Below are 20182 nucleotides of genomic sequence, written 5' to 3' on the forward strand. Positions count from 1 at the left end.
AACGAGGAGATGTTACATAGCAGGATTAACCCAAAATTCAAAAACAAAATACTCAAGAAAAACTCCCAGCCCTGCTAAAGAGTATTGTACTCTGTAGTCTTCTATTATATGGTTAAGTGAGGTAATTCAGTAACCTGCTTCAGGTAACGTCTGGGATCATTGGAATTATTGGCAGTGGGAATAGTTTTGAATAAATGTGTTGAAACTCCGGAATAATTTGTGTTGGAGCCTCCCTGCAGTGAATCCCTTTGTTTTCTCGCTGTTAGGGGCTCAGTATGTTGGCTGTTCTGTCTCATTAATAGTTCACCGTACCAGAAGCATAGTATTTCGGCAGTGTGACATTGAGGGCTTTTGTTGACCTATGTAATTACGAGTTCAATTGGGTGAGTGGCGATTCCTTTCCCACACTGTGGTGTGGACATTTCCTCTTCTGTCAGCACGACAGATTGTAGCTGGGCGGGGATTTTCAGGAAGCTGTCCTAGAAATCCAAGCCGACTCACCTGAGATGTGTCACTAACCTACGTCCACATCCCAGACCATGCAGACGTTGTAAACAGATTGTTTCAAGTGCTTGATGGCGGCCTGGATACTGTCCTGCAGTAGTGATATAGTCACAGGCGGCGTGAACTGAACACTGTGCTGGTTGAGGTTGCCGAGGCAGTTTGAAAGAGCCTGACGTTGTCCATCTGGGATCCAGGAGGGAAAAGGTGAGCCGGAAGGGAAAGGGCTGGAATTACTGGAGCATTTGGAGGAGTGGGGTGGTACAATAGCCTGCAGTGCCTTGTGCTTTTGTGCGGCGACCCCGAGGACGAAGACCTGTTTGTACTGGGGATTACTGGGCAAGGAAGGAACGCAGGAATTACAGGCATGTAATTGTTCTGCAGCTCCCAGTGCCTGTGTCTGAGCCTGATAGGAGCTGTGGCAGTCTGTGGGCTGTGCAGTCGTTCCCCGAGTGCACATCACGCCAAGTGATGCGTATTATACACTTAGAGTTAAAGATCTAACACTGATACAGTTCAAGCAGGGGGCTGCGTCAGCGAAGGAGCAAGTAAAGGTTTACTCCATGCTGAAAAGAGAAGAAAGGAAACGCAAGGTTTTCGGTTGTGGAGCCTTCTTCAGGTGTGAGAAAGACAGGGGGGTCAGCAGAGATTATATAGCACAGGAGAACAAGAGCTGGGTCGAGGGGAGATGAAGAGAGACATGAAGTCGAAACCTGCGAATGAACAGAGAGGATTAGAAGGAAACCAGGCTGTCCTGGAGAGAAAGGGGGATGGAGTGATGAGTGACACGCAACACGCATCATTTTTAAACATGCTTCATAATATTTATTTTTACATATTGCACTTTACATGAGAATCTCAGGGTACTTTACAAAAGAAGACAAAGCAAAAAACCGGTAGAACCGTGAGCACGTTTTAACGTATTGAAATCAAGAAAAGGGAAAAACAGCGTATTAAAGTGAGGTTTTAGAAGATGGACTTAAATAATACTTCATTTTGCACCTTTATATCAATATGCTGAAAAAGCAAGCGAGACATATGAAAGGGATTTCTCTTTTTGCACGTTATATGAAGGAATAGTCAACTGATTTTACATCTGAAGATTTTTTTGGAAACGCTCTTGATAAATAAAAGCAGGGTCCGGGAGCCGCCGAGCGCTCCGAGGCCTCAGGCCGGGCTGTCCAGCCGGGCGACGCGGGGCAGGACGAGAGCGGCCAGGGTCAGGAGGAAGGTCCAGCGGGCCCTGGCGGTCGCGGTGTGTCCTCCGGAGGCGGGCCTGGCCGGCCCGGTCGTTACCGTTGTGCTCGCCGGGGCGGCTGTGCTGGCTTCCAGCTCTGGTGATGGAAAGCGCAAGAAGAATTGGTCAGTGAAAGTCGGGGCGTCCAGGGGAGGAGAGCGGTGGAGGTGAAAGACGAGACTTTGGCAGCGGTGCCGAGTGAGGTAAACATTTGCTCCGTGACTTTCTTTATATATATTTAAAAAAAAAAAACTTCCTGGCATGATTTGAGGTTCGTGTCTTCTGCGACATCTGTGTTGGCTTCTGAGGGGTATTCATTCTCTTAGCATTTCTACTGAGAAAATACCAAAGGCGCACGTCAGGAGAAGGGTCAGGAGAGAGACGGCCCCACTCCCTCTTTCTTACTTGTTGCCTGTATTGTCGTGTTGTCCACTGGAGGAGTGAAGTTCGCCAGCTCGTCCTTGAAAGTGTTGGCGATCTCAATGGCGCTGGGAGCGGAGCTCCTGAAATCCAGCTCGGTGGTTGTGATAACGGAGCCTTGCCTGAGCAGAGGGAAGAAGGACAGTTCACCGCCTCCAGCACGTTGTTTTTGATTAGAGGTACCTTGAATCACTCGTCACAGCCTCTCTGTGGAGTTTTCAATAGCCACTTAATGACCGGTGTCCGAACCCTGTGCCCCCCCCACTGACCGATTGTAAAATATTTCAGTGTGTTATGTCCGCGATTCAAAAATAGAAATCTCAGTAGTTTTAAAAATGATTTATACCACTCAATCCATTGGGCATTTTTGCTGAATATTATTTTAAAATTTTGGATATCGGGGGGGGGGGGGGGGGGGAATTAATCTAAGAGTCTACATTTTCCAGACATTTGAGGGTATTTTAAGTTTAGGGTTTAATTTAATTTCTGATTGTTCTGAACTGTTCTTGTAATAGTTGGCACTGTTGCCACCTTGCAGCCTGATCTGATCTGAGCAGCCTCACAAGGCTGGGCTCGGCCAATACTGGGATGGGTGCCCTCCAGGAACAATCCAGCACGATCCTGTAGTTTTAGTGAACCTGTAGAGCGCGCTCTTCTCTCTAGAGTGCAGTTTCCAATCCAGCGTTCCAGTGTTGTGCCCCTGGATCCTGTCCTGAAGGACGTGCTGTCCTCTGACACATTAAACCGAGGCCCTGACTATTATGTTGTCAAAGATCCCATGGCTGTTCTTTAGAGAAGAAGTGGCAACTCTAGCTTCTTGGCTAGTTTATATTCTGGGTTTGTCTATTCTGGCTTCAATTTGTGAAGCCAAGTCTCATTTCTCCAGCTTATCTGCTGTCTAATAGGAGCTGTTCAGAGGTAAATGAAGAGCTTTGCACTAGCATTTGAGGAGCAATTCGAGACGGTTTGGGATGGAAGTCACTTAATAAATTCAAGAACATTATTATATTACTGTGAACAATGTTCATATATCATGTGATATTGACACACTAGGACTTTTTAAATGAATGAGACTTCACTCTGCTTAACACGGCTAGCTATGATGTCACCTGCTTCCAGAGGCAGACGTGACAGGGATACGATTGGTTGGTACCACTATAATAAATAATCTGGACCAAGTTCGGTCTTCAGAAGCTTAAAACCAAAGGTTAAATTGTTCCAGTTAAAGCTGAAAATCTGCTTTTAAATTTAACTTTCTAACAACTGATTCACACTTTGAATGAATTAGGTAGTGAATATTTACACCTTGTTATATTATTATATTGTTACACCTAAAGAGAAACTGTCTAAGTAACACCCACATCAGAGGGAGCTGTGCTCAGCTGAGCTGACACTTGAAGACCCAAGTGGAGGCCTGGAGAGTAAACAGCTGATTGGCCAACATGTGGCAGAGCTCAAGTCCTCACCTGAATCCTGTCACCTTGGACTGAATGAAGAGAATTCCGTATTTCTTTTTGTAAATCGTATTAAGCTGTTGAAAAAACAAGTTAGAAAGAAGTTAGGACTTTGTAATTTTCTCTGTCTACAACAAGGTATCAACTGACAGAGAAAATTAATTTATACTCAAGATCACGTGCTCTTCCTACCAGAATGCAAAACCCCGGTCTTGTCTACATCAGACATCATTTGCTAGGTCTTTGCCTAGTTTTGGAATTTTATCTAAATCTTTTTAAAATGAATTTGCTGCTTTTACACTGTTTGCTAGTTCTACTATTTTTGCACCATCTGATCTACTGACTGTACCAGCATCTATATCCTTGATATGAATGAATAAGTACAGTGGTCCTAGCACAAATCCCTGTGGAACATCCCTAATTACATCAGCTGTATGATTAAGAACAGGAGTGGTCCTAATAGAGATCTCTGCGGTCTTCCACTAATTCCATCTTTGATGTACATAAGAGCAGTCATGGTCCTAGCTCGGACCCCTGCAGGTCATGACTAAGTACATCATTCCAAACATAATGTCAGTGCAAACCAGCCAGTGGTTCTGTTGGAGCCCAGATCACCATCTCTGGTTCCAGTTCCAGTCACCAGCTCCTACTCCTGGAGTTCTGGCCATATACCCAGACATGGTACTGAAGGGGTCTGACCCCTAATTAGACTTCCTGGCCATTGTAGAAAGGGTGAACAGCCTTGAGTGGTTTTGTAGCGACTGTCCTGGACGTGTCACAATTTTATCCATCATCCATCTTAGGCCAAGTGCTATGGGTCAGCCTTCGGCTTTGCCAGATGTTGAATTCTGGACCGAACTAAGAGAAGGCTGGTCATAGTGGGACCTGCGGCAGGTGTAGTTACTTCCCACTTCTGTGCTTTAATTATTGAGACTGTAGTGCTGGGCACTCTAAAATGTAGATTGGCTGACAGAAATGCACTCGTGTGCCCCTTGCGACATGGTTACCTGGTCAGCTTGGCATCACAGGTACAGAATGTTGACTGTGGACTGCTGTAAAATATACCCTCATGGGGAAAACAAACCGGTGGACTTCTAGATTCACAAAATCAAAGTCCCAAAGACAGTGGTCCAGTATGGAGAGAGAAGGCATTCTAGAAATTCTGCATGTACATGTGGGATTGTTTAACTCACTTTAAAAAAGTTGCCTTCACCCAGCCAGACCGCACCTAAAAGTCTAACCAAACGTTATAGGACTCTGAAACGGGAAAACACGTGGTCACGAGTCTGCAGACACAGTGCCATCTTTTGGGTTTGAGAGGAAGTGGTTTCCCCATCCTTTTCGCAAAACACTGGTGTGAAACAACATTCCCTGCTTGTTTGCATAAAACGTTCCATTTGCATGAAGTAATGAGTTGATCCACCTTAAGGAGCCACTGTTACTGGTAACAAGGGGAAAAACAATCTGAATAAGAGACAGACTGCAAATCCTGCGGCTTGTGTTCTTTTGAGAAGCTCAGTGGAGACACTGTCGCCCCTCCTCCTGCCTGCAGTCGTTTCTAGTCATCCAGCTCTTCAGTGTTAAATAATCCAAAGAGAGCCAACCTACCTGTTTTGTAACATTCAGTTCCAGTTCCTTGTATTGTGTTGAGCTGGGGTCATTCAGCCCTGGCTCAAACGACCTTATAAGGCTGAACACTAGTGCAAATCTCGTCAGATATGTGGGTATAGATGGCGTTGTTGGGGCTGTAGTTGTTTCTGTAATCTTTGTCGCTGTTCATGGGAAAAACAATATAAATTGTATATTTATATAAAGAGATATACATTGTTGCTTGTGACTAAAGTCAATGCACAAATCAGACTGCAGTGAAACATCAATCTTCTACTATAAAGAAAATGTTTTTTTTCAAACGTTTTAAGGAAAGTGTGAATAAAACAAAACAACATTAATCAAATAAATAAATGTTAAGTGACAAATACTAATTAGAAAGAGCGATTTATCCAGAGTGCTAGTGATAACTGTTGACATTGAGGTTGTGCTTGGCATGTAATTATCTAAATTTTTATTTGTTATTTAAACTATATAAACTAAAAGCATGTATGCAATCAGGCTTAAAGTCAGTGTATGTGTTTACAGATTAAAACAAACTTGACATCGATCCTGTGCCTGTACAAAGCTGATCTGCTTGACCTGGGTTAACTGAGCGAACTTACCTGTAGTTCTGGCTGTAGAAGAAGTTGTAGATGTAATAGTAGAATTGGATGGGGTTGTAGTAGGTGTTGCGGAAGAAATATCTGTTTTAGGTGTGTTTGCAGGAGTAATTGTAGGTGTTGTAGATGTGTTAGTAGCATGAGGGGTGGTTGTAGGAGTAATTTTATGTGTTGTAGATGTGTTAGTAGCATGAGGGGTGGTTGTAGGAGTAATTGTAGGTGTTGTAGATGTGTCAGTAGCATGAGGGGTGGTTGTAGGAGTAATTGTAGGTGTTGTAGATGTGTCAGTAGCATGAGGGGTGGTTGTAGGAGTAATTGTAGGTGTTGTAGATGTGTCAGTAGCATGAGGGGTGGTTGTAGGAGTAATTGTAGGTGTTGTAGATGTGTCAGTAGCATGAGGGGTGGTTGTAGGAGTAATTTTAGGTGTTGTAGATGTGTCAGTAGCATGAGGGGTGGTTGTAGGAGTAATTGTAGGTGTTGTAGATGTGTCAGTAACATGAGGGGTGGTTGTAGGAGTAATTTTAGGTGTTGTAGATGTGTCAGTAGCATGAGGGGTGGTTGTAGGAGTAATTGTAGGTGTTGTAGATGTGTCAGTAGCATGAGGGGTGGTTGTAGGAGTAATTGTAGGTGTTGTAGATGTGTCAGTAGCATGAGGGGTGGTTGTAGGAGTAATTGTAGGTGTTGTAGATGTGTCAGTAGCATGAGGGGTGGTTGTAGGAGTAATTGTAGGTGTTGTAGATGTGTCAGTAACATGAGGGGTGGTTGTAGGAGTAATTGTAGGTGTTGTAGATGTGTCAGTAGCATGAGGGGTGGTTGTAGGAGTAATTGTAGGTGTTGTAGATGATTCAGTAACATGAGGGGTGGTTGTAGGAGTAATTGTAGGTGTTGTAGATGTGTCAGTAGCATGAGGGGTGGTTGTAGGAGTAATTGTAGGTGTTGTAGATGATTCAGTAACATGAGGGGTGGTTGTAGGAGTAATTGTAGGTGTTGTAGATGATTCAGTAACATGAGGGGTGGTTGTAGGAGTAATTGTAGGTGTTGTAGATTTGTCAGTAGCATGAGGGGTGGTTGTAGGAGTAATTGTAGGTGTTGTAGATTTGTCAGTAGCATGAGGGGTGGTTGTAGGAGTAATTGTAGGTGTTGTAGATGTGTCAGTAGCATGAGGGGTGGTTGTAGGAGTAATTGTAGGTGTTGTAGATGATTCAGTAGCATGAGGGATGGTTGTAGGAGTAATTGTAGGTGTTGTAGATGTGTCAGTAGCATGAGGGGTGGTTGTAGGAGTAATTGTAGGTGTTGTAGATGTGTCAGTAGCATGAGGGGTGGTTGTAGGAGTAATTGTAGGTGTTGTAGATGTGTCAGTAGCATGAGGGGTGGTTGTAGGAGTAATTGTAGGTGTTGTAGATGTGTCAGTAGCATGAGGGGTGGTTGTAGGAGTAATTATTGGTGAATTGGTTGGAGTAGTGTTGGTAGGTTGTGTAGTAGTTGATGGAAGTGGAGTTGTAAGAAGAGTTGTAGGGACTGCTGTGGTTGTTTCTATTTCTGGTGATAGAAAATGAAACAATAATTAGTGACACTCAAAAGCAGAGGACATTACAGTTGTAGATAGATCTAAAAGACTAGATGTTAACAGGGACTGAAACTAAGCTTCTTCCTGTCATGATGTACTTTAGGTTAACTTGTTTTGAAATGTCTACCATACTGTATATTCTTGTCTAACCATTATTCTCTTAACAATAATAACAACAATAATAATAGTAATCAAAGTATCTTTTCAAAGCACTTTACTGGGAAATTAAAAACAAAACAAAAGAAGTTACTGAGGTGCCAAGCAATTATAGCAATATAGGTGAGCATGAGGATTTAGAAGTCAGAACGAAGGGTGGTGCAGTAATTCTAGAAAATTACAGACAAATGTGCTGACCAGTTTTTCCACTACAGTCAGTGACGGAATAGGACATAGTCTGGTGATATTTCTAGGGTGGAAGCAGATGGTTTTACAACATTTTGCACATGGGGGTCAAACGTCAAGCCTGGATCCAATATCACCTCCAAATTCTTCAGTTTAGATTGTAATGCAAGTACTGTGTCATCTAGGATTTTAGGTCAGAGATGCAATTAGAGAGAGTGAAAAAACAGCTACTTCATTGTCAGGTTAAGTATGGACATAGATTTGAGTATCTTTGGCATAGAAATGATCATTCAGACAACGTAATTGTAATAGCTGACCAATTGGAAACATGTAAATGCTGAATGGTTGGGGGCCAAGTGATGAACACCAGACTTAACGAACATGAACGAATGTCAGAAACTCCACATACAGTCTCAAGATGAAAAAGTAAGATGCCACGATTTACTATCAAAAGCAACACTGAGGTCAAGGAGAATAAGGATAGTCAGAGAATCTGCAGTCATAAGAAGATTGTAAATGACTTTAACATAGGCATTTTCGGTGCTGAGTAATTGTCTGAAACCAGATTAGAGGGGATTTGCAATGAGGCAGGTGTTTAATTGAATTACACCAGCACATTCTGAAGATTTTGCAAGCTAGTTCTACAGAGAGATTGCAAAGTGAAGTGAAAGACGGCCATGCTGCTTCTTCCTTACTTGTTGCCTGGATTGCTGAGGTGTTCAGTGGCAGAGTAAAGTTGGTGAGACTGGAGTTTTCACTCGCTTCCACAAGAGTTTTGATTATAGCAGTGCCAGTAAGAGTTGTGTTTGAGCTCCTGAATTCCAGCTGTGTGTCTGCGATAACAGATCCTGGCCTGTCCGGGGAAAAGAAGGAGATTTAGCTCACCTCCCGCAGGCTTTTATCACTAGTGTGAACTGTGTTAACACTGATGCCACAGTCTCTGAGGATTTACTGAGTGATCGAAAGTCAAGTGGACCAGTGTCCTCCCACTGACTTCTAATTTTAAATGATTGTATTGGGTGATATCTATTATTTGAATTATTAATAATTGACAATTATTTGAATTGTAGTAACTTTAAAACCGACCTGTTTTTCTGGATATTTTTAGACATTATGCCTGCAAAAACGGATTCAAACCTGAATGAATTTGGTAATGAATAGTTAAGGAATGAGTCCCACTGTTACACCATGACAAAAAACAAACTGTAGGTCTAAGTCATTTCAGAATTAGAGGGAATTGTCCTCAATTGAATGAAACCTACAAGACAAGAGTATGTAGAGGGCAAGAGAGTGACTCAGCTAACTGGTCAGCACTCAGCAGAATTAAATTCCTTACCTGAATCCTAACAAGATGACGCCAATGAAAATAGATCCATACTTCGTTCTGTACACGAAATCAAGCTGTGAGTAAAAAAGGAACAAGTTTGAATTTTGTGGATTACTCCACCTCGGCTGTCACTCAACTGAGAGAAAGAAATGGATACTTAAGACCAATGTAAGACTCTTAAGTTTGTTTAATTACTTTGTTTGAAACTGCAAGATCTGTGACTTTTCTCCTGGCTGCAGTACAGGAATTGTGTGAGAAACGTACTTCCGTATTTTCAGAGTGTAACAGCCCTCTACTGGTCCTCAAAGGACGGTGTCACCCTGAAGATTTTCCCCTGTGCAACTCCTTTCAGTCACCTCTTATCTGAGTATGACAGTTATGGAGGAGTCGCTGGGTAAAGATCGTGAACAAAACTCTCCTGTTTCTGTCTCTTTTGTCTTCCTGAAGAACCACTCCCAGAATCCTAGTGCAGAGTCAATCTCACGGAATGTAAAGATAATTTGATATACGTTTGTTTTGGTCTGGGTTGCTTTTTATGATATTCTGTTTATTTGCATTATCATTATTTCACCTAAAATGTTAGCAAGAGGGTGAGGAATCCCAAACCAAAGACTCACTGCAAACCATGCTACTTCTGTTCTTTCCCAGGGATTCAGGAAATATCCAGCTGTTCATCTTAGACTTTTGAGTTGCTTAGACTTAGACTCTTGCATTTATTTCTTAACTTTGACTTGACTTTCTTACTTGCTGTCTAGAATGCTTGTACTAGTCGGTTTCTGATAATCTGTGGAGCAGTATTAAATAAACCTTCACCCAGCTGTATACCTGATACAGCCAGACTGTTACTTTTGGCAGAGGGACCCATTGATACCTACCTGTATTGTAACAGTCGCTGCCAATTGATGAAATTCCTTAGAGGAGCGGTCGTTCAGCTGAGGCATGAAATTCATTGCCATGGTGAACACCAGTTTAAATATTGTTGAAACTGCAGGTACAGGTGTTGTTGTCACTGCTCGTGGAAAAGACAATGGGAGATATAAACTCTCGTGTGCAAATTTATTAACGTCAGTGAACAAATCAGATTGCATTAATCTTAAACAGTTAATAAAAAATTAACGTTTGTAATAGGGAATATGTCAATCACACATAACAAAGTTTATCAGATGAGATACTGCATACTTAATGAAAACTAAGAATCATAATGCATGACCCAAATCTAATCACAGTGCTGGTAATACCTCTTAAAATTGAGTGTTTGGCTAGACGTGTATATACTGTATATATCAATGTTTACTTGTTCTTTTAATGTTAAAGCACTTATCCAGTCAGTGTTGAAGTGACAAATGAGATATTCATTCTGTGATTTTACAAAGCAGATCAGTTTGCCTTACATTACCTGAGCAGACTTACCTGTTGTTTTGGTTGTAGTAGGAGTGGTAGTTTTGGTGGTAGTAGGTGTTGTAGTTGGAGTGGTAGTTTTGGTGGTAGTAGCTGTTGTAGTTGGAGTGGTAGTTTTGGTGGTAGTAGGTGTTGTAGTAGGAGTGGTAGTAGGTGTTGTAGTTGGAGTGGTAGTTTTGGTGGTAGTAGGTGTTGTAGTTGGAGTGGTAGTTTTGGTTGTAGTAGGTGTTGTAGTTGGAGTGGTAGTTTTGGTGGTAATAGGTGTTGTAGTAGGTGTTGTAGTAGGTGTTGTAGTTGGAGTGGTAGTTTTGGTGGTAGTAGGTGTTGTAGTAGGTGTTGTAGTAGGAGTGGTAGTAGGTGTTGTAGTTGGAGTGGTAGTTTTGGTGGTAGTAGGTGTTGTAGTTGGAGTGGTAGTTTTGGTGGTAGTAGGTGTTGTAGTTGGAGTGGTAGTTTTGGTGGTAGTAGGTGTTGTAGTAGGTGTTGTAGTTGGAGTGGTAGTTTTGGTGGTAGTAGGTGTTGTAGTAGGAGTGGTAGTAGGTGTTGTAGTTGGAGTGGTAGTTTTGGTGGTAGTAGGTGTTGTAGTTGGAGTGGTAGTTTTGGTGGTAGTAGGTGTTGTAGTAGGAGTGGTAGTAGGTGTTGTAGTTGGAGTGGTAGTTTTGGTGGTAGTAGGTGTTGTAGTTGGAGTGGTAGTTTTGGTGGTAGTAGGTGTTGTAGTTGGAGTGGTAGTTTTGGTGGTAGTATGTGTTGTAGTTGGAGTGGTAGTTTTGGTGGTAGTAGGTGTTGTAGTAGGAGTGGTAGTAGGTGTTGTAGTTGGAGTGGTAGTTTTGGTGGTAATAGGTGTTGTAGTTGGAGTGGTAGTTTTGGTGGTAGTAGGTGTTGTAGTAGGAGTGGTAGTAGGTGTTGTAGTTGGAGTGGTAGTTTTGGTGGTAGTAGGTGTTGTAGTTGGAGTGGTAGTTTTGGTGGTAGTAGGTGTTGTAGTTGGAGTGGTAGTTTTGGTGGTAGTAGGTGTTGTAGTTGGAGTGGTAGTTTTGGTGGTAGTAGGTGTTGTAGTTGGAGTGGTAGTTTTGGTGGTAGTAGGTGTTGTAGTAGGTGTTGTAGTTGGAGTGGTAGTTTTGGTGGTAGTAGGTGTTGTAGTAGGTGTTGTAGTTGGAGTGGTAGTTTTGGTGGTAGTAGGTGTTGTAGTAGGTGTTGTAGTTGGAGTGGTAGTTTTGGTGGTAGTAGGTGTTGTAGTAGGAGTGGTAGTAGGTGTTGTAGTTGGAGTGGTAGTTTTGGTGGTAGTAGGTGTTGTAGTTGGAGTGGTAGTTTTGGTGGTAGTAGGTGTTGTAGTAGGAGTGGTAGTAGGTGTTGTAGTTGGAGTGGTAGTTTTGGTGGTAGTAGGTGTTGTAGTAGGAGTGGTAGTAGGTGTTGTAGTTGGAGTGGTAGTTTTGGTGGTAGTAGGTGTTGTAGTAGGTGTTGTAGTAGGAGTGGTAGTAGGTGTTGTAGTTGGAGTGTTAGTTTTGGTGGTAGTAGGTGTTGTAGTTGGAGTAGAGAGAGCCTCAGGTTTGTTTGGAGTGGGGGCCTCAGACGTGGTTGTAGAGGGGGCCTCAGACGTGGTTGTAGAGGGGGCCTCGGGCGTGGTTGTAGAGGGGGCCTCGGGCGTGGTTGTAGAGGGGGTCTCGGGCGTGGTTGTAGAGGGGGCCTCGGGCGTGGTTGTAGAGGGGGCCTCGGGCGTGGTTGTAGAGGGGGCCTCAGGCGTGGTTGTAGAGGGGGCCTCAGGCGTGGTTGTAGAGGGGGCCTCAGGCGTGGTTGTAGAGGAGGCCTCAGGCGTGGTTGTAGAGGGGGACTCGGGTGTGGTTGTAGAGGGGGACTCGGGCGTGGTTGTAGAGGGGGCCTCGGGCGTGGTTGTAGAGGGGGCCACGGGCGTGGTTGTAGAGGGGGCCACGGGCGTGGTTGGAGTGGGGAACTCGGGCGTGGTTGGAGTGGGGAACTCGGGCGTGGTTGGAGTGGGGAACTCGGGCGTGGTTGGAGTGGGGGCCTCGGGCGTGGTTGTAGAGGGGGCCTCGGGCGTGGTTGTAGAGGGGAACTCGGGTATGGTTGGAGTGGGGGCCTCGGGCGTGGTTGTAGAGGAGGCCTCGGGCGTGGTTGTAGAGGAGAACTCGGGTGTGGTTGTAGAGGGGGCCTCAGGCGTGGTTGTAGAGGGGGCCTCAGGCGTGGTTGTAGAGGGGAACTCAGGCGTGGTTGTAGAGGGGGCCTCAGGCGTGGTTGTAGAGGAGGCCACAGGCGTGGTTGTAGAGGGGGCCTCAGGTGTGGTTGGAGTGGGGGCCTCAGGCGTGGTTGTAGAGGGGGCCTCAGGCGTGGTTGTAGAGGGGAACTCAGGTGTGGTTGTAGAGGGGGCCACGGGCGTGGTTGTAGAGGGAGCCTCAGGCGTGGTTGTAGAGGGGGCCTCAGGCGTGGTTGTAGAGGGGGCCACAGACGTGGTTGTAGAGGGGAACTCAGGCGTGGTTGTAGAGGGGAACTCAGGCGTGGTTGTAGAGGGGTCCTCAGGCGTGGTTGTAGAGGGGAACTCAGGTGTGGTTGTAGAGGGGAACTCAGGCGTGGTTGTAGAGGAGGCCTCAGGCGTGGTTGTAGAGGAGGCCTCAGGCGTGGTTGTAGAGGGGAACTCAGGCGTGGTTGTAGAGGAGGCCTCAGGCGTGGTTGTAGAGGGGAACTCAGGCGTGGTTGTAGAGGAGGCCTCAGGCGTGGTTGTAGAGGGAGCCTCAGGCGTGGTTGTAGAGGGGAACTCAGGCGTGGTTGTAGAGGGGGCCTCAGGCGTGGTTGTAGAGGGGGCCTCAGGCGTGGTTGTAGAGGGAGCCTCAGGCGTGGTTGTAGAGGGAGCCTCAGGCGTGGTTGTAGAGGGGAACTCAGGCGTGGTTGTAGAGGGGAACTCAGGTGTGGTTGTAGAGGGGAACTCAGGTGTGGTTGTAGAGGGGAACTCAGGTGTGGTTGGAGTGGGGGCCTCAGGCGTGGTTGTAGAGGAGGCCTCAGGCGTGGTTGTAGAGGAGGCCTCAGGCGTGGTTGTAGAGGGGGCCTCAGGCGTGGTTGTAGAGGGGGCCTCAGGCGTGGTTGTAGAGGGGAACTCGGGTGTGGTTGGAGTGGGGGCCTCGGGCGTGGTTGTAGAGGGGGCCTCGGGCGTGGTTGTAGAGGGGGCCTCGGGCGTGGTTGTAGAGGAGGCCTCGGGCGTGGTTGTAGAGGGGGCCTCGGGCGTGGTTGTAGAGGAGGCCTCGGGCGTGGTTGTAGAGGGGGCCTCGGGCGTGGTTGTAGAGGGGGCCTCGGGCGTGGTTGTAGAGGGGGCCTCGGGCGTGGTTGGAGTGGGGGCCTCGGGCGTGGTTGGAGTGGGGGCCTCAGGCGTGGTTGTAGAGGGGGCCTCAGGCGTGGTTGTAGAGGGGGCCTCAGGCGTGGTTGTAGAGGGGGCCTCAGGCGTGGTTGTAGAGGGGAACTCAGGTGTGGTTGGAGTGGGGGCCTCGGGCGTGGTTGTAGAGGGGGCCTCGGGCGTGGTTGTAGAGGGGGCCTCGGGCGTGGTTGTAGAGGGGGCCTCGGGCGTGGTTGTAGAGGGGGCCTCGGGCGTGGTTGTAGAGGGGAACTCGGGCGTGGTTGGAGTGGGGGCCTCAGGCGTGGTTGTAGAGGAGGCCTCAGGCGTGGTTGTAGAGGGGAACTCAGGCGTGGTTGTAGAGGGGAACTCAGGCGTGGTTGGAGTGGGGGCCTCGGGCGTGGTTGTAGAGGGGGCCTCGGGCGTGGTTGTAGAGGGGGCCTCGGGCGTGGTTGTAGAGGGGGCCTCGGGCGTGGTTGTAGAGGGGGCCTCGGGCGTGGTTGGAGTGGGGGCCTCAGGCGTGGTTGTAGAGGAGGCCTCAGGCGTGGTTGTAGAGGGGAACTCAGGCGTGGTTGTAGAGGAGGCCTCAGGCGTGGTTGTAGAGGGGGCCACAGGCGTGGTTGGAGTGGGGGCCTCAGGCGTGGTTGGAGTGGGGGCCTCAGGCGTGGTTGGAGTGGGGGCCTCAGGCGTGGTTTTAGAGGAGTCCTCAGGCGTGGTTGTAGAGGGGAACTCAGGTGTGGTTGTTGAGGGGAACTCGGGTGTGGTTGTAGAGGGGAACTCGGGTGTGGTTGTTGAGGGGGCCTCGGGCGTGGTTGTAGAGGGGAACTCGGGCGTGGTTGTAGAGGGGAACTCGGGTGTGGTTGTAGAGGGGAACTCAGGTGTGGTTGTAGAGGGGAACTCAGGTGAGGTTGGAGTGGGGGCCTCGGGTGTGGTTGTAGAGGGAAACTCAGGGGTGGTTGTAGAGGGGAACTCAGGCGTGGTTGTAGAGGGGAACTCAGGCGTGGTTGTAGAGGGGAACTCGGGTGTGGTTGTAGAGGGGAACTCAGGTGTGGTTGTAGAGGGGAACTCAGGTGTGGTTGGAGTGGGGGCCTCAGGCGTGGTTGTAGAGGAGGCCTCGGGCGTGGTTGTAGAGGAGGCCTCGGGCGTGGTTGTAGAGGGGAACTCGGGCGTGGTTGGAGTGGGGGCCTCAGGCGTGGTTGTAGAGGGGGCCTCAGGCGTGGTTGTAGAGGGAGCCTCAGGCGTGGTTGTAGAGGAGGCCTCAGGCGTGGTTGTAGAGGGGAACTCAGGCGTGGTTGGAGTGGGGGCCACAGGCGTGGTTGGAGTGGGGGCCTCAGGCGTGGTTGGAGTGGGGGCCTCAGGCGTGGTTTTAGAGGAGGCCTCAGGCGTGGTTGTAGAGGGGGCCTCAGGAGTGGTTGTAGAGGGGGCCTCAGGCGTGGTTGTAGAGGGGGCCTCAGGCGTGGTTGTAGAGGGGAACTCGGGTGTGGTTGTTGAGGGGGCCTCGGGCGTGGTTGTAGAGGGGAACTCGGGTGTGGTTGTAGAGGGGAACTCGGGTGTGGTTGTAGAGGGGAACTCAGGTGTGGTTGTAGAGGGGAACTCAGGTGAGGTTGGAGTGGGGGCCTCAGGCGTGGTTGTAGAGGAGGCCTCGGGCGTGGTTGTAGAGGGGAACTTGGGCGTGGTTGTAGAGGGGAACTCAGGTGTGGTTGTTGAGGGGGCCTCGGGCGTGGTTGTAGAGGGGGCCTCGGGCGTGGTTGTAGAGGGGAACTCAGGTGTGGTTGTTGAGGGGGCCTCGGGCGTGGTTGTAGAGGGGAACTCGGGTGTGGTTGTAGAGGGGAACTCGGGTGTGGTTGTAGAGGGGAACTCAGGTGTGGTTGTAGAGGGGAACTCAGGTGAGGTTGGAGTGGGGGCCTCATGCGTGGTTGTAGAGGGGGCCTCGGGCGTGGTTGTAGAGGGGAACTCAGGCGTGGTTGTAGAGGGGAACTCAGGTGTGGTTGTTGAGGGGGCCTCGGGCGTGGTTGTAGAGGGGGCCTCGGGCGTGGTTGTAGAGGGGGCCTCAGGCGTGGTTGTAGAGGGGAACTCGGGCGTGGTTGTAGAGGGGGCCTCGGGTGTGGTTGTAGAGGGGGCCTCGGGCGTGGTTGTAGAGGGGGCCTCGGGCGTGGTTGTAGAGGAGGCCACAGGCGTGGTTGTAGAGGAGGCCACAGGCGTGGTTGTAGAGGGGGCCTCAGGCGTGGTTGGAGTGGGGGCCTCAGGCGTGGTTGTAGAGGGGAACTCAGGTGTGGTTGTAGAGGGGGCCTCGGGCGTGGTTGTAGAGGGGGCCTCGGGCGTGGTTGTAGAGGGGGCCTCGGGCGTGGTTGTAGAGGGGGCCTCGGGCGTGGTTGTTGAGGGGGCCTCGGGCGTGGTTGTTGAGGGGGCCTCGGGCGTGGTTGTAGAGGGCGCCTCAGGCGTGGTTGTTGAGGGGGCCTCGGGTGTGGTTGTAGAGGGGGCCACGGGCGTGGTTGTTGAGGGGGCCTCGGGCGTGGTTCTAGAGGGGGCCTCGGGCGTGGTTGTAGAGGAGGCCTCGGGCGTGGTTGTAGAGGAGGCCTCGGGCGTGGTTGTTGAGGGGGCCACGGGCGTGGTTGTAGAGGGGGCCACGGGCGTGGTTGTTGAGGGGGCCTCGGGCGTGGTTCTAGAGGGGGCCTCGGGCGTGGTTGTAGAGGAGGCCTCGGGCGTGGTTGTAGAGGAGGCCTCGGGCGTGGTTGTTGAGGGGGCCTCGGGCGTGGTTGTAGAGGAGGCCTCGGGCGTGGTTGTTGAGGGAGCCTTGGGCGTGGTTGTAGAGGGGAACTCAGGCGTGGTTGTAGAGGGGGCCTCGGGCGTGGTTGTAGAGGGGGCCACGGGCGTGGTTGTAGAGGGAGTGGGGGTAGCTGTGGTTGTAGTGTTAGCCGGAATTGTGGTTGTAGAAGTTCCTTTGGTTGTCTCCAGTTTCAGTCCTATATTTGTGAAAATTGAACATTAAGACATAATATATATTTCATATTTAGAAGGTCAGTGAATTCTTCAGGGAAGAGCACTATCCTTATAGTGAGTTGTAATATTAGAGTGCATTAAATTAGCCTTCCTTCTATGCTTGCTGTCTACTTGGTGTTAGTAATAATCAGGTAGTCACACTGTCAGGAAGGTGAAACCTACCTCTTAGGGTCATCGTAACATGGACAGCAGTCACGTTTTGGAAGATCAGTGATTCACCAGTGGTCGGTAGAAAGACATGCAGAGTTCTAAGGAGTAAGACAGAGAGCACAATCAGTTAACTAAAATGTAAGTGATGATTTCATAGCCTGTAGTACAATGTGTTGTTATTTTTAGAATATTGATCATTTTTGGAGACCTGAGGGTTTCTCTCATTCTGTCACAAGTAATCAAGACTGTGCAGTTGCTACTAAATAAGGAAAGAAGTTTACGTACGTCAGTGTTTCAGGAGGAGGGGACACCACTGTAGTCAGAGTCTCCTGTGATAGGAAGAGAAATGAGAATGGACATGAAATGAGGACTTGAGGACACAGTCGTTTTGATGTACAGTACTGTAGTTCTCAAAGAGTGATCAGAGGAGAAACTCTGACACATTGTAAAGCTCCTCATTTTCTCACTCTGCACTCTACACACTGCACGGTATATACAGAGTATACAGACAGCACACACAAAGCAAGCACAAAGCACACAGTATATACACAGAACACTATACAGCACAGTATACACATAGCTCTGGATGATTCCTGTCTGTAGCTCAGGAGACATTTGCACATCAAACGTTCCAAACATAGACATACGTCAGAGTCAGGCATTGTGCCCAGCTCTATTAAAAACAAAATAGGGGAATTTGGCTCACACAATCTTTCTATCTCTGACACCCTTGTGTACAGTTCAAACCCATGTGAGAATCCTACTTTCGAGTCCATCGCCTGGTGCCATCATCCCACAGGTGCTTTATATAAGTCATTGAGGATTTCGTCATTACATTTCTGACTCCTTCATGGGAAGTTCAAAAACAATTTAAGAAGACAACTGGATGGAATTAAAAAAACACTCCTTGCATTAACGGTGTTAACAAAATGAATGGGATCCAACAAACGGAACATGGGTGTCACACGCAATACTGGTTCAGTACAACACGAAGGAGGTAGGAAACAAAGTGTAAGGATTGAAAAGCTCTCCTTACTGTTGGCCTTGTAGTGGTGGAAGTAAAAGGCTCTTCTTCTCCTGACCCTGAAGAGTGATTGTCCTCAATTCTGTGAAGAGGAGAAGCAGTAGAATCAAACAACCTGGAAAAAGATAACTTGCATTTTGGTTTGACAAATAGGAAGACTATATTGCGAGGTACTTCTTAGAGGTATTTGTTAGTCCACTTACTTGAATATAACACGAACTAACAGATGAGTAGTTTAGCAGTATAGAACTTCTCATTTGGAGATGAGTAAATGACATCACTTACGTGTGTGTTGTTGGAGAGGAGGTCCCTCTTGTAGTCGTTGTCAGCTGTGAGAGGGATGGAAATGGGCACAAAGGAGAGATGAGGACAGAGCTGGGACAGGATTCAATGGAGAAAAGTACACGGTCTTCATTTTGTTCTTTTTTTATCACAAATTCAAAAGAAGGTTTTAAGAACAAGCATGTAGGTTTAGTACAGTATGTATATATTCTGACTGAATATAGTTTAAAGTGGAACCGCGCCCCATATTTTGTTTACTATTGAACTACTAATTAACAATAGAAACAGTATTCAAAAATCACAATGTGGGTGTCCCAGTAATATATGATACCACTTGAATTCATTGTACGCTGGTAAGGACACAATCTATGCGGTCCACTCCTTACTTTAACTGTGGACCTTGTAGCAACTGGGCACACATTGGATTTTAACATTTAAAATGACACAGCGGAGAAATTAAAAGAAATTAAAAAGAAGTAGTATTCAAGAAGGAGAATGTGGGTCTCCCAGTGATCTGTAATACCCGTTCAGTATGATATTCTGTACACTGGTAAGGACCCAAAGTATGTAGTTTCAGAACCACTCCTTACTTTAGCTGTGGACCTTGTAGTAACTGGGATGTAGGGCTCTTCTATCCCTGAATCTGTAACATCGTCACGCTTAGTTCTGTGAAGAGAGACAGAGAACAAGAGTGGGATCAGTCAACCTGGCAAAATGTTTCTTACATCTGGTTTTTGAATTGAGAACCTTTGAAATTGAGGGATGTTATATTTCTAGTTGTTACTCCTCCATCAGTGTACAGCACACAGCTATATCTGAGCAGTTTATTATTAGAATTAAACTATACACTCGTATAAAAGCTTGTGACATCACTTACGTGTGTGTTGTTGGAGAGGTGGTCATTCTTGTAGTCGTAGTCAGCTGCAAGAGGGATGGAAATGGGCACAAAGAAGACAGAGAGACAATGTTGAGGACAGAGCACAAGTGTAAACAAAGAACAATTCTAAACATTTTACACTCAGCATACAGATAGTCAATAATTAGTAATAAGTCACTTTGGTGCATATTTTCCTAACTTGTCTTGAAATCATATCATTGCTTACAGCACCTAATGTAAAAGTGCTATACAGTGTAAATAGGATAGGTATGTACCTTTGCCTTTATTCGATGAATCCAGGAATCAACAGGGAATATTACACTGTCTTCATGTTATTTTGTTTAGAATAAATGTAAAAGAGTATTTGAAGGACATCCCTCTACGTTAAGTATGTATATATTCTGATTTCTTCTAATTTAAAGTAGAACCAACCCCCATTTTGTAATATTTAACCAATATCAGACATACATTTTAAAATTCAAAATGACCCATGTAATTATATTTCTTGAGCAAGAGGAGCGATAATGACTGAAATATAAGGGACCAAGTATGGATCCCTGTGGAACACCAGACGTACATGTTGCTCAGAGAGGTAACATTAAAACAATAACAGTAACACAGCTTGTAGAACAACTTCTCTATCCACGTAACTGGAATGCCCTCATTTACAGAACAGAAGGCTGCATTGGGACATGAAAGAGTTAATGAAGATCCTGCACCAGAATCTGTTTACATGAGAAGATCAATAGCTGCTTTAACAGGTGCGGACTGAATCATATTGAATATTTGAGAGATCTCTTAAAGGTTTGAAAAGTGTTAATTCACTCCAGCAGCAATTTGTGATATGTTCAGAATACAACATCTTTGCCTAACGTCTGCATAAGACGAGGAAATCCAGACTGGGGCTGAACTGAACTCCTTCTATAGTATTACAGCCAGGATTTGTTGAGAACTGACTAGAAAGCTGTACGACTGAACACTGTACATTGTAATTTTGAGCCAAAGGACTGATTTATTATACTCAGTGCCAAGTGATTGGGACCCAGATACAGAAGAAATTAAAAAGAA

At 47.0% G+C, this 20182-nt stretch overlaps 2 protein-coding genes across 2 annotated transcripts; both read right to left on the minus strand.

Annotated features, from left to right (window-relative positions):
- Positions 1 to 1300: 1300 nt before the first annotated feature.
- Positions 1301 to 10061, minus strand: LOC148656759 (uncharacterized). The gene is made up of 8 exons (XM_088642605.1): positions 9934 to 10061; positions 9068 to 9132; positions 8427 to 8584; positions 5826 to 7361; positions 5221 to 5384; positions 3625 to 3689; positions 2144 to 2280; positions 1301 to 1835 (listed from the first exon to the last, which is right to left on the minus strand). The coding sequence occupies exons 1-8, from the start codon at positions 10012 to 10014 to the stop codon at positions 1669 to 1671; spliced, it is 2373 nt and encodes a 790-aa protein (XP_088498731.1). The 5' UTR covers positions 10015 to 10061; the 3' UTR covers positions 1301 to 1668.
- A 645-nt stretch (positions 10062 to 10706) lies between these two features.
- Positions 10707 to 19141, minus strand: LOC148656760 (uncharacterized; the record flags this gene model as incomplete). The annotated part of the gene is made up of 7 exons (XM_088644401.1): positions 19115 to 19141; positions 18828 to 18903; positions 18241 to 18284; positions 17968 to 18037; positions 17217 to 17260; positions 16944 to 17029; positions 10707 to 16744 (listed from the first exon to the last, which is right to left on the minus strand). Coding segments are annotated over exons 1-7 (6384 nt in total), but the record flags the coding sequence as incomplete, so codon positions are not given.
- Between the last annotated feature and the right edge of the window lie 1041 nt (positions 19142 to 20182).

This window comes from Lepisosteus platostomus, chromosome 8 (assembly GCF_059453375.1).
Source record: "Lepisosteus platostomus isolate fLepPlt1 chromosome 8, fLepPlt1.hap1, whole genome shotgun sequence".
NCBI lineage: Eukaryota > Metazoa > Chordata > Actinopteri > Semionotiformes > Lepisosteidae > Lepisosteus > Lepisosteus platostomus.